Raw genomic sequence first — 14,329 nt, 5'->3', positions numbered from 1 at the left:
TTTATTTTGTGGTACCATTTTCTTTTTTTTTATTTCCCGAACTCTATTAAATCTAACAATTTTTAAATTATGAAATTTTTATTGTTCTTTATTACTCTACAAAAATTAGTTTTGGTCTAAAAATGAAAATAGTCCAAAGTCTAAAAAATAAGTATAAAATTATATCCATCTATGTAATATCATAAGTATTATATCCTAAGAATTTAATACTTAGTAATAAATTGCTACTACAAAATAAGAAAGTTACTATAAATTAGAGTACTGTTGAACCCAAACTAAATATAGTCTAAATTTTTTTTTCATAAAAAGCTACCATTACATGTATGTGTGTATATTTGTAGGAGGTAGCATTGTTTTCAATATTTGTAATTAATGTTCAACTTTAAGTCATTTGTTCTTCTTTTTCACTTGAAAATATAATTCATTATACGTGTTTCTTTTTTTTTTCTCATAGTGAGTGTAGGAGAATGTACACCAGAAGTTGAAGAAGATATAACCGAAGCACCTGAATCTGATATACTTCCGTAAGTTATTTCCTCTTGTATATTTCTATTTAAATTGCACTGTAAGCTCTTGATTTCCCTCAGAAATATGTGATTCATGACAAATAATCCTCAAAGCTGCCAAAAAAAATTTTTTATTTACTTTAAAAATAAACTTTTGTTAGCTATTTTTATTAACAAAAAAATTCTATTTCTTTTTTACATGTGATTAAATGCATAAACTGTTGAATACATAATAAAAATTAAAGCAATTCAATAACAAGAGAAAATATACAGACAAAATAGTCATAAGGGCATAGCTTTCATTCATCCTATAGTGACAAACAGGTGAAATGAAAAAACTTTCTATAAAATTGTGTATCTCACAATACTTTTATCCCAAGTATTTCCATCTTTAAATATAATGCTGCCCATAAAATCTATCTCAAATTTTTTTTTCTCTTTTACGTTTTGTATCTAACTATGATGCATATTAATGTAAAATGGCATTTTTGTAATAAATTGTATCTTCTTTTTTTCACAGGCATGTAAATATTGGCTCTAATTATCAAGCAAAAATACCACCTTTTAATCGTAAGTATGAATAACATACATTTGTTTCTTTTTTACACCCACTTTAAAATAATTAGAACTTTCTAGATATTATGTATGCATAGTTATTCACAGAAAAAACTTATTTCTTTGTTCTTAATTTTAGAATTTTATAAGATTTTAAAATATAATATGCTTGACTTGTAAATAATTTTTAAATGATCCAATTTGTACATATTATTTCTTAATGTAGGAAAGTTTATTGAAGGAAAAAGTACTTGAGCTACATTAAATATGATTTTAGGTTATTGTTTGCCTTGGTAGAATATTGTTATTGTTTTTTATTTAATTCTAGGATCCATACACAATGTGAAAAGAAAAGTAGGCAAACTCTACAAATTTTATTGTTGTTGATTTTTATTCACTCATACTTAAAATTTTCAAACATTAATTTTAAATAAAACTGTTCAACTAATGATTCATGAGAATATCTCATTTAACTTTTTTTTTATAGCCCCTTAGCGTTGTATAATAAAAACTGCAATTACAACAATGCATATTAATTTAGACAAATTTCTTCACCTTATGCAGCATAGTTTAACTTACATATATAACAAACTGTTGAAAACATTTTTTTTTAATTATTACTTACTTTTTTGGAATACTGAAGATATTTCGTCTTTGAAAATGTTGATAAAAAAAGTTTGAGCCTTATTCAAAAGCTGTAATTTCATCTTTAAGATCTCATTAAGCCATTTTAAAGCATTGATATTTATGAAACTTTTTTTTTTATTTCATAAAATAAATTTCTTATTATAGCGAATTTCAAGGATGCACTGCTTGTAAAACATAAAGCTGATAAAGTTTGGGATCCTTCTACTATGGATTCTCTTTCTGAAGAAGAAGGTAATTTTATTTGGATAAGTAATTCTCTGCAAATAGGCTAAAATGATATAAATAGAGGATATTTCAGTTTTCTCTGTGGAAAAATAAATAAGTTATTTATTCAATATATAGTTTGAAGATATCTTTATTACATTATCTCATAAGTTTAAAATATTATTTGAAATAAATATTTTGGAAATTTATGAAATTTCATTCTCTCACTTACAAATACAAAAAACATTATTTTTCATTTAAATACCTTTACTGTTACGGGGCGATATATCCGGTGGTTTTTTTGCTACTTAAGTTTTTTTTTTTTTATAACCGTCATTGAACAATTTTGGGTTTACGACTACTAATGTTAAACTCCGTAGCCTTGTAATTTTGAACCAATCCAGAAGACAAGGAAACTCCTGGATCAGTACCCTCAGAGGTATGATTTGTTATGGGAAATCTTGATAATAGCTGGCAAATTTGTGTACTATTCCGCCTCACCCAACCTTAATGCTTTTGTAAAGTATCCACATTAGTTAATGAAACATGGGTAACTTATTAATAATGCAAATGAAGATTAATTTAAGACTCAAAAAGTTCTCCTTTAAAATAATCTTTTCCCTATGCTTGATCTCTTATCTTCTGCGTTTGGTCCAAATTTACAAGGTCGATCTTTGATTGGTAAAAATCTATTATGAATCAGCCATTTAATACTATGAATAAAATAAAATTATTATTCTCATAAGATCATCTATGCTGTTGCAGAAAATAAATTTTTAATCATTTCACTTTAATGTGAAGTGGAAAAACGGGAAAAGCTCAGTGAATTAGTTTTAAAATCTCAGTTGAAATGCTGCTGATTTTGAACTCATTAACCTTAAAAAAGTGCAATGATTTTTCTTTTCTTTTTTTTCTTTCGGTCAATAACAATGTATTTTGATATTCTTCTAATCAGCCTGTTGCAGTAGATATCTGATATGAGTTCCTGCTCGAAAGACGCAGGAAAAAGTTAACAAATTGTTTTTTGTTTGTTTTTTTAAATTCTTAAAATAGGATACCAAAATCTCTCTGGTCATACAAAAAATTATATAGTCATGTAAATGTATATCAGTGTAAAAGTGTATTTTATTTTCCCTGATCACTTGTTGTATGGTTATGTTGAGAGGTCATGATTTCATTCTTATTTGTAGCAATTGTAAACCATAAAGTCATTGAAATATATTAAATATATGTTATTGTTTTGTTTTTTTATTTAGTCGAGATGTATTTAGAACTATCCTGCTCTGCAGTTGTTCCTGGTGGTGGAAGAAATAAGGAGTATGCATTGCATTTGCTTCAGATGTGTAAAGGAAAAATTAAAGTAAGTAACATGATTAGCAAAATTAGTAATAATTAATAATCCATTGTATCAGGTTTCTAACATGTTGGTTGCAACCAATGCACAGATCAGGCTGTCTTTCAAAGTGTACTAAAGCTTCTTGAAAAGGAAAAGAAATTTTCATTTATTTATTTTCTATATATGTTAATATTATTTATTTTCTCTATACATTATTTGTAAATATGTTAAAGTAGTGATTTGTAAATTTAGTTAAATAGATCCTACTTTTTCTCATCTATTTGCTTGTATTTTGGGTTTTCCATTATGAAAAACAAACTTTTTATTTGCTAAACATAATTATATATACTAAAATAATGTTAACTTCCTTGTAATTCAAAACCAATTTTAGTAAAAACTTATCAAGTATGTTAGTATTCAGTGTTGATAGCAGTCTGCAACATTTTGTTTCTTATAATATATATATATATTTTTTTTTAATTTCAGGATGCAATTCTAAGCTTAATGGATACTGGCCCAAAACTGTCACCGAAGCATCCACTTTTAACCTTTCAGTATTCAGGTAAAATTATTTTCCCAGACTTACCTTTACAGATTATATTTTATAATTGAGACAGTCAAATATTGTTTTCTTACCTAATATTCAATATAAATGTTGAATGGCAAAACTTATTTAGAGTATGAATTCTACATCTTAAGGATTTACAAAACTGCTTGAACTTTTTTCGAGTAAAAACAGCTGTTAACTAGTGTTAATTTGTTGGGGTTTTTTTTTTTAAAAAAAATTATTATTAATTTTAAGAAAAAGAAAGATACTGACTCAGTCAGTTGCTTGCCCTGAAATCTCCATATGAAATTGCTAATTTCTCGACTATTGCACTGTGAAAGGTAATATTGAAGCAATTGAAATGCATTTATTTAAATTTTAAAATTTTCATCTAAAACACATTAGCATTTTTTTTCCTTGAAATTATGTTGCACATTTGAATTATCAATTTGTTAATGTGGTATCTTGAATGGAAACAATGGTTTTTGTATCAATTTTTCATTCAGACTAGTTTTAGTTCTATGAAATATCATGAAGCTGAATAATTTTATTTTTTTAAAGTTTTAGGAATATTAAAAATAACACAATGTAAAAAAAATGGTAACTGTGCAGTATTTCTCTCTTTTTAGGATGTATAGCAGAACTAGACTTTTAATCTGGAAAGCTTTCGTTTTAGCTTAAGTTTTTAAATTAGAATGAAAATTTTTTTATTTCAATTATATGTATGTAATATAGTAGCAAATGGCTACAAATGTATGAAAAAAATTTTTAATTTTTTTTTTTTATTCAAAATTTCCAAGAAATTTTTTTTTTTTTTTTTTTTTTTGCAAAAAAAAATATGCATTAAAATGCAACAAATGTGCATACTTTGATAAATAATAACATTTTAAACTTGCCGTTTAAATTTGAAACTACTCGAAGATTTGTTTGTGAGTATTACTGATTTGAAAAATTTAGCTTTGAGAAAAACTCTTGAAATTTTTTCGGTGCATGCAAGGGACTGTGACAGGCTACTTGAAAACAGCAGTAAAATATTTTTCCTCTTTTTAGTCCTTTAACATTATAATTTTAATGTAGTGAAGCACCTTTTAAGCGAAAAAAATTCTAGTATCCTAGCTGATATTAGTAGCTAACAATTTCTAACTTATAGCATATCAATACCTCTTAAGTTTAACTGAATGTTAATTTTGCATAATGAAAATAGCATATTGAGAGGATCAACCTCACTCATCCAGTTGAGTTTTAAACAACTGTTCATTTCAGGTGATAAAAGATACATTGTGATAGTATTAAAACTTGTCAAGTATTCAACAACTTTTCAATGCTCTTAGACACAATTTCTGGTTTTAAACAAATATAAGCTAACAGCAATGTATTTCTAAAATATAAAATTTAAAATAGTTATATTCTATGTTATATCTTAAAAACAATATTTGTTGTATTATTTTTAAAAACAATATCTGATGTATTATTTTTTTTTTCTTGATTTGAAATATAAATGTTTTTCTAGAAAATGATCAATGGAGCCCAGAAGAAATTGAAGCTTATCATCAAGGACTACTTAGATGTGACAAAGATTTCTTCAGTATTGCCAAAGATGTAAGTAATGAGGAACTTTTATCGACATTTCAACTACCATCAATGTCAAACATTTTTAATTTATTTCTCTTCAGAAGTTTATCGAAATAATGTAATAAGCAGGGCTCAAGGCTGTCCTTTCCAATTCAGAGTACCTTAGTTTCCTTTAAAAAAAAGTGTCCTTAATTATTTTTTTAAAAAATCCTTAAATGAAATCCATAATTTAAGAATTTTCCACATTTTTGTTGAAGTTAGGAGGAAGAAAGAATAAATATTATTACATTTCTGAAGAAGGTTTAAAGAAATTTGAAATTTCATTATATGCTATGCGATAAAGTTCATCACAAAATTAATGCCGAAGTCTTTATAGCTTTTCAAGTTTGGAATTAATTTATTTCCATTGTTGGTGACAATAACCTGTGATTTGATTGCATGAAAACATTCCATGTTGGAGAAATATATTTAAAAAAACCTTTTTCCCCCCTACAATCTAATCACTATCATACCATAATGTTTTAAACAGAATTCTCATATTTTGCTAATACTTAATGATTTTCCGTCTTTAGACTCTCCCGTCTTTTTAATTTTTTTTTTTTTTTTTAAGTCTATTAAGTACAAGTACTATTAAATCTATCAACAATTGTGTATCTCCTAATTCATGTCCGTATTTTACAAATTACTCCCATTAGAAAATCTCAGTGTTCTATAATTGTCCTTAAATTTAGGGGAAATTTAGTCCTTAATTTTTAATTTACTTTGGACTACCAACCCTAATTAAGTTCACATTGATTAAATAGCGGTGTATAATACAATTTCAGTAAATAATAATCTAACAGTACATATTATGTCTCAATATTTTGATGAAGGTACAAAAAAAGAACCATACTAAATAAAATTTTATTTCGAAATTATTTTAAATTTTTCTTATGACAATTCTTCACTTTCTTTATTTAAATAAATTTAGCAGTTTAATTTTTTTTCCAGATTCCAACAAAATCTGTTAAGCAGTGTATTCAGTTTTATTATTTGTGGAAAAAAGTTTGTCCTGATGAATATAAGAGAATCAGGCTTATTCGAAGAAGAAAGGAACAAGAAAGTCTTTATTATAATTTAAGGTCCAAAGAAGATATGCAGGAGAATGAGGAAAAAAATAAAAGAAATCCATCTCCTCCTACTGTTAATGGTCGAAAAAATGCAGAGGTAATTTTTACTTAGTTTTTATGAAATTTAACTTTAAGTGCAACATTACATAAAAAATGCATGACAAAATTGAATAAAAGCATAGATAGCACTTGTTATTTATTTATAAAATTGTTTTTTACTCAAATGCTTCATTAGGTATTACTAATGAGTACACTAAACAGGGCTCAAAATGAATAGTAATCTATTGATCAAAGGCGGCTAAAATTTGACTTAAACCACAATGAAAAGTCATAGTCACCAAACCAATTACCATCAATCAAGTGTAAAGGGGTGGTATACAGAGCTGATTGTGCTCCGGAAGTTTTACGGAGATCGAAGGTCCAGAAGTTTCAGAAAATCATTGCTCACAGAAGTTTCCGGAAATTAAATTTTCAAAGGTGGAACATAAAAACACAGTTTATTTTATTTGTTTGTAAGGGAGAACCAGAGAGATACTTTATAAGCTTATATTCATGATTAATATTCATTTTTTATCAGTAAATAGTTGTTATAATCATAAACTCAAAAAAGAAAGACATATTTGTAAATTTTAATTGCTTCTCCAGGTCATCATAGGTATGTGTAAAATTTTAAATATATTTTAAGTAAACTAAGTAATATTGAGAAAAAGGAAAGAAAAAAACTTGTTTAAATTTTTTTCTAATTTTCAATGTAAACTGTTTTTTTTTTTTTTTTTTTCCAAGAAATTTTCCAGAATTTTGACTTGGGCTCACAATTACCCCTAGGTATACTTATTTGAATTTTTTGTTTAGTGTGTTGGTCTGTGCTTCTGTCACAAAATAGCATATTTATACTTTTGAATAATACACATTCTCTGTAATTTTGCCTCTAAATTCATTTTAATAATTCTACTTTTTTTTTGTTTCCTAGTGTTAATTATTTTTTATTCCTGTTAATTTGTCTGTTCATGATAATTTGTTAATGCTCTACTTGTGTGAAATACATAACATTTTACCCATTCAGAGAAATATGATAAAATTTTGTTACATAAAGCTTTATTTTCAATACATTGTGATTTTTAAATTTATTATGTTTCATAAATTATAAAGTTTTTTTTTATCTAATAGAACAATACAATAGCATGTGAATGGACTTGTGAAAATGATTATGAACGAAATCAATCTTTTAGTTCCCGGTCTTTTGAATCAATAACTAAATTTTCTTAATTTCTACCTTTGCTGAAAAATTGTACCTTCCATTATGAGTTCCCTTTCCTCAACAGAAGTGTTTTAAAAATTTTATAAAAATTATTTCAGGAATCATCGGAAAAACATATTACTGTTAATGGAACAGCTTCTGAAGTTAAGACATGTTTTACCACAACAGCATCGTCTTATTCTACTTCTACTTACAATGGAACTGGAATTACCTCGACCTATGAATTCACTCCAGAACCTTTAGAAAAATTTCCATGTAAAATCTGTGGCAAGTAAGTGCTTTTTCACATGATTATATTGCTTCTGTTAGCTTCTGGTATGAATTAACTCCAGGTAACTAAAATTTAAATCAGTGTTAACTTATCATTCAAATTATGAACTAAAAACTCAGTGGCACGACAGCGCGTAGAGGGCCAAGGCCTACTGTGCCCATCTCAATTTTCTTAACCTTGGGGTGCAGAAGCAGATGTTCCGGTCAGGTGGTCAGCCGAGCGCGGAACCCCAGTATTTAGTTCCCAAGCCAGCTTGGTACTCATTTATCGACCCACTGAAGGGATGAAAGGCTAAGTCAACCTTGCCCGGCCCGAGGATCGAACCCAGGACTTGTGGCACAGGAGTGTGAAGCGCTACCACTCAGCCACCGGGCGTCATAACCTACAAATCATAAACTACAAAGTAAAAAAGTTATTTTTGTATTTGTTTTAAATAAATATTGTAATTTACCCAGACTTTTACTAAAAAAAAATGTTCTAGTATCTTTTATTTTTTTTTACTTTCTTACTTTTAGCTCCCAAGACTGACCCTATATCTTTTTTTTTTTTATTTCCAATGCCCACCCGTGTTAACATTTCGTCGATTCCTGGATTTACAGGGCAGATTTGTTGGCCACTCTTTTAGGGCCAACATTGCTCCCACAGTAAGGACAGATAGTACAGAGAATGAAACAACATCCATGCCTTGCTCAGGATTCGAATCCGGAATCTTCCTGATTCAAGGCCTGACCCCTACACAGTCCAGTCCAGTGACCCTATATCAACAAACATCCATATGGTCACAAATTCATATGATTTTTTTTAAGCAATTAAGTGCAAAATAACGCATAACATAGGATTACAGTTAACTCTAAAATAGAACATAAAAATTTTTAAATTAACCAAACAAAAATCAAATTAAAAATTAACTCATAAAATTATAATTGCTTGATTTTTTATTATTTAAAGCAAAAGTACTGTAGTATTAACTTTCCAAGCATAGTATAAAAATGCATATTCCTTTTTCATTGAAGTAACTCACTGAAAAGATAGATTTTATCTTCCCATTGTATTAACTTCATTTTAATTCACGTCTTTTTTATAATAAATTAAATTCTCAATATTTTAATACATTTATGATTTTTTCTTATTGAACAAAAATTTAGGTAAAAGAACTTTGTAGCGTCTTGACTGTTCTTATATGTATATTTTACACTAAGTAGTTACTGCTGAAATATTTCTATTCCCTACAAATTTTGGTAAAACTTGCATGCTTGAACATGTGGGATGTTGAGCGAAAGTGCAAAGTCTCTTTAATATTGGTATTGGTTACAAAGTGGAACTTTAAAATAATTATTGTTAGTTCTAATTATGACATTTCAAATTACCCATATTTTTATTAAAAACTCTATTTCATTATTTTAAAGCTATCTACAAGTTAAAAAGACTTTAATCATCATATGTTCAATAAGAAAAATTTAAAAAGCTATCCTATTTTCTGGTGTGTTTGTCAACTATTTCAACCTGTAAATTACAATCGGAGACAGCAAGTCGACCATTACACCAGTAATAAAATCAATCATTTACTGGTTGTGAAACATTGATACTTTATAAAAAAGCAGGGAGAATCTCAATCAAGCCTAATTTTCTTGTAGTGAATACTGTTAGTGTTATAGTGAATGCAAACACTTAAAATCTGAAACCACCGCATATATTAAGGGTACCAGTAAGTCTCTATTTTCCTAGATGTTGCCTAATAGTCCCTTTTATTACTGAGAGGCATAGGTTCCACTCTCCTGTCTTTAAAATGAAAATCTATCTTGAAAAAATGGGCTGATAGAATTTCATCTTTCAATTAATTATGAATGTCAATTTCAAAAGAAAAAAATCTTTCAATAAATTTGTTTTTCTAAGAGTTTAGTAAAAAATTATTTTCCTTGAATATTTGTTTAAAAAGCTAAAAAATATTTCTCATTAGAACAGGAATTATATGAGATTGCTCTGAAAATAACAAAAGGATGATAATGTCATATCTTGATAAAAGAGCAAGATTGAATTAACTATTGTATCTAACAAGGATGCAATAGTAATAGGACCAAAACTAAGATGTGCCACCTTGCCTGCATTATTCGGGAAACCAGATTTCTGGTTGTATCTCTGGAATCCAACCAAAAATCTCCTAAATGTCTATCAATATAATGGACACGTGTAATCTACCTCCCCCCGATTTTTTTTTTTTTTTTCCATTCCACGCTGCATTACACGCTTTTCCCCCATTGTGCATTAAATTTGAGCGGCTGCCACAACCTCTTTTCTAATCATTCAGATTGTTGGAAAGATGATGATGTTAGTGTAATGTTCTATTTATAGTTCTGTACCATAATACCTAAACTTTGCAATCATTCACCAGGGTTCCCACGGTCCTTGAGAGTCCTTGAAAGTCCTTGAATTTTTTTTTGCTAAATTTAGGTCCTTGAAAGTGCTTGAAAAACGTCTTAGGTCCTTGAAAAACTTGATAGGTCCTTGAATTTGTCCAATACTGCTGGAGGCCCTTTTTATAAAACACCCGCGGATATTTCTCGTTCTTTCTGTTTTGTTCCCGAGCTCTCTCATGTGGTTTTTAACGCCACCGTTTCTAACCGGGCCTAGCGTCTTGGTGTCTGCCAAGCGCGCGGAGCACAGCAAACAATCAATGCGTTCGGGGCGAGACTCCGCTTCATCTTCTGTCGCATATGCTTAGATCTTCTTTTTTCTTATCGAAACTGGAATACTCTCGAATTTCATAACAATATGTACCTTGTAGTTTTCAATAAATTTGCCGTTTTACCATCCGCACTTGTCCTTACGTTTGCGTCATTTCAAAACTTTATTGTAAAGCGTATTCGCAAAGGCACGGCTTTGTATTTGTGTTATGTAGTTTAGACTAGTTATGCCTGGGAAGTGCTATTTTAATCCCCAATGGATGGATAATCAAGCTTATTAAGAATGGATTTTATCGATGCCCGAAAAGAAGTTCAGAGCCAAGTGCCGATTATGCATGAAGGAGATCGATATCGCGAAAATGGAAGAATCTGCTCTGAAATCACACATCAAAGAAAGGTAAAACAAAAAAGCAGTCTCATGCCCTGAGTTCTCTTTTTCCAAAGACATCAACATCTAATTCATCTGGTGTAAATACTCCTTCAACATCATGTGCCCCATGTGAAGCAGAAACTTTAGTGGCCGAGGTAACATTGTCTTCTTATCTGGTCAAAAGGAATGTGCTTGATGCTGAAATTCTCTGGAGTCTGAAGTGCATCACTAGTAATTATTCATGTAACTCCTGTGAAGGGATTAGTAAATTGTTCTCCAAAATGTTTGCTGATAGCTGTATAGCGAGACAATTTTTTTGTAGTGCCACAAAGTGAGCCTATTTGGGCTCCTTTGGATTGGCACTATACTTCAAAGGGATTCTTATAAATGAGCTGAAGAATGTTGATTGCTACACTGTACTCTTTGATGAGACGTTAAATCAGTCTCTACAATCTAAGCAGATGGACATTATTGTAAGGAATTGATAATAAAGTTTGCACTAAGTATCTTACCTCCCAATTTATGGGTCATGGAACTGCAGAAAATATTTTGTCCTTGTCATGCCTCCATGTTGGGATGGCGCTGTCATCAAGGTAGATGTTGTAAAAAGACAGAGGAGGGAACGCTCTGATGGAGAGCGGAAGCGAATTGTTTAGGTGGATTGGTTATAGTAATTTTCTTCAAACTTCATTTTTTTTCCTTTGTTAATAAATATTTGTGTTGTTAACTGGTTACCATTTATTTGGCCAATTGTGATTTTGGGAAGTATCTGAGTGAAGAAGGGAAAAGGAGGAAAAATTATACGTTATATCACAGCACGCTCTCTTTCGAGAACCAGAGCATAAATCAAGGTATGAGATTTATCATATTCTGTTTATGAAAAACAATTAAGAATTGTGAATTTGGGAAGTACCTGAATGAAGAAGGGAAAAGGAGGAAAAAAGCAGAAGCGAATTGTTTAGGTGGATTGGTTATATTAATTTTCTTCAAACTTCATTTTTTTTCCTTTGTTAATAAATATTTGTGTTGTTAACTGGTTATCATTTATTTGGCCAATTGTGATTTTGGGAAGTATCTGAGTGAAGAAAGGAAAAGGAGGAAAAATTATACGTTATATCACAGTCCTCTTTTTACAAATGCATGGATGATGGTTAAAAACTCTCTAAAATACTTCAATTATCCATGGATGAACCCTATGTCAATTGGAAATTCTATTAGAAGCTTCAGTGTGAATTAAAAGAGAAATATTCCCACCAGGTCATATTCATTGGCAGTTGTGGATTACACATAACGAATAATGCTTTTAAACATGGTGAAAATGGGATATGTTCCTTCTAATTTTTATTTTCAGAAAGAATTGTTGCTGCATAACATTTAGAGAAGGTTGTGTAAATTATGGATGAATAATTTCAGAAACGATGCTTAATCGAGGAGAGGAGGGGGTTATGGAATACCTAAGATTTAGCTCTGTCTTTCATGCAGCCTTCACATGGAAATACACAGGATTAAAGGATTTCACCATTAACACCTCATTACCATTAGTGATAGATTGTGCTGAAAATGATTTTGTGAATTAATCTGTAAAACCAGTAGGGTTGTTTTTAAAAATATATAAATTTTAGTCCATAATACATATACTCTCTTCTCTCTATATAGGCAAAGCATTTAGGTATTATATTTGAAATTAATTATTGCCACAACAAGCATTGTTGCTTCTAGTAAAATAGAAGAGAATAATTTTTAAAATTGGTCTTAGATTAAGGTCCTTGAAAAATTTTGTTGAGGTCCTTGAAAAGTCCTGGAAAGTCCTTGAATTTTAATCTCATCATAGAGTGGGAACCCTGTTCACTAATTAAGTTTTTCATGTGGTGGGCTTACTAGATTCAATGATAAAGCATCTTAACTTTGATATTTTTGTCTCTCTTTTAATCATTTGATTTTATAAAGGAAAGATTTAATTGCGATTTTTAAAAGCGCTTTTTGTACCTGAGGAACCTTCTACAAGTATTTAAGGCTTCTTTTTTATTTTTTGTATTTTATTATTTTTTGTACAACCCTTAAGTAAAAATAAGTGTTCAAAACATAAATATTTTTTTTTCTCTTTAGAATATTTAATAAAGTGAAGAGTCGCAGTGCGCACATGAAGAGCCATAGACAACCGGATAGTGACAAGAAGAACAAGTATGATAGTTGAATGGAACTTTTTTTAAGATACATATATATATATATATATATAAATATATTTATCAATTTGTATTCCACATTGTTGGGAAAAAAATCATGAATGTCCTAGAGTCATTCGATATTGAATATTTGCTCATTTTGTATTGTTGCCAAGATTTTAAAATACTGCAGGTTTGGGGCTGTGCTCAGATCAAAAATAAAAACTTGCCTTCTTTTGCCTCAATACCTTTGTTCATCTATAAGGTGTATTTTGTTACAGAAAAAGAGTTTTAGTATGTATTCAATCTTTATAATAATTAAACAATTCATTATCTCATCTTAAAAATATTCTTAGTAAGTGGCAATATTATATTTATTTGCTAAGATAATATTATAAATAACGTTATATATTTTAATAAGTATACAAATCATATGCTTGTATACTGAAACCGTCCTAAGAGTTTTGGTGCCAAATTTATTTTAAGTTATTTGCCATTTCAATACTTCTGCAATGAAGCCAATTTGTTTGTTATCGCAATTAGATTTTAATATTTAGTTTTGATGGTTTTTCAAAATCAAAAAACTTTTCTTGTGGCTCAGTGAAATAATAATTACTAATTTTCATGGAGAGGGAATTGAAAACTTCGGAAAAAATATTTTTTATTGGTCAATTTAGCCACAAATTTATTTAAATAGTCTATTTCAGAGAATAATTCTATATTATAATACTATATTCGATAATTAATATAATATACTATACTATATTCTATAATTAAAATTATACTGTATGAGTTACAATGTTTGGCTTTAGTTTAAAAATCTATGGATGATTAAAAAATTTTATTATATCAGGGATGATACAGCTGTGACAATTGCAACAAAATGTACCAAAACATATTTTTTGCACTAAGCTGTGAAAATGTTTGCTGAAATCGAAACTAACTTTGAAAACAAAACTAGCTTATCTCTGGAAAATCTGCAGTGTCCATTGTGTGGAGTTTGTGGTGCGTGGTTTAAAATCTTTTTTTTTTCCCCATTGTTATCTGTTATTTTAGTTATTGGCAGGGATGATTGTGTTCTGTTTCAAAAAGCCTGCAATATCCGCAGAT

General features: G+C 29.1%; 1 protein-coding gene across 1 annotated transcript in view; it reads left to right on the top strand.

The window, feature by feature from the left end:
- The window catches only part of LOC107454180 (uncharacterized), a 39,198-nt gene extending 25,685 nt beyond the window's left edge, over positions 1-13,513 (top strand). The window contains exons 10-18 of the mRNA XM_016071274.5: positions 455-524; positions 1,027-1,076; positions 1,854-1,940; positions 3,170-3,273; positions 3,736-3,811; positions 5,307-5,395; positions 6,359-6,574; positions 7,834-8,006; positions 13,164-13,513. Coding sequence (XP_015926760.1) covers positions 455-524; positions 1,027-1,076; positions 1,854-1,940; positions 3,170-3,273; positions 3,736-3,811; positions 5,307-5,395; positions 6,359-6,574; positions 7,834-8,006; positions 13,164-13,251 — 953 coding nt within the window. The 3' untranslated portion in view covers positions 13,252-13,513. The remainder of the gene's footprint in view (positions 1-454; positions 525-1,026; positions 1,077-1,853; positions 1,941-3,169; positions 3,274-3,735; positions 3,812-5,306; positions 5,396-6,358; positions 6,575-7,833; positions 8,007-13,163) is intronic.
- Positions 13,514-14,329: the final 816 nt, after the last annotated feature.

This window comes from Parasteatoda tepidariorum, chromosome 3 (assembly GCF_982258835.1).
Source record: "Parasteatoda tepidariorum strain Cologne lab strain chromosome 3, Ptep-v5.0, whole genome shotgun sequence".
Classification (NCBI taxonomy): domain Eukaryota; kingdom Metazoa; phylum Arthropoda; class Arachnida; order Araneae; family Theridiidae; genus Parasteatoda; species Parasteatoda tepidariorum.
The sequence above is the reverse complement of the archived record's forward strand: the minus strand, read 5'-3'. Positions and strand labels throughout refer to the sequence as shown.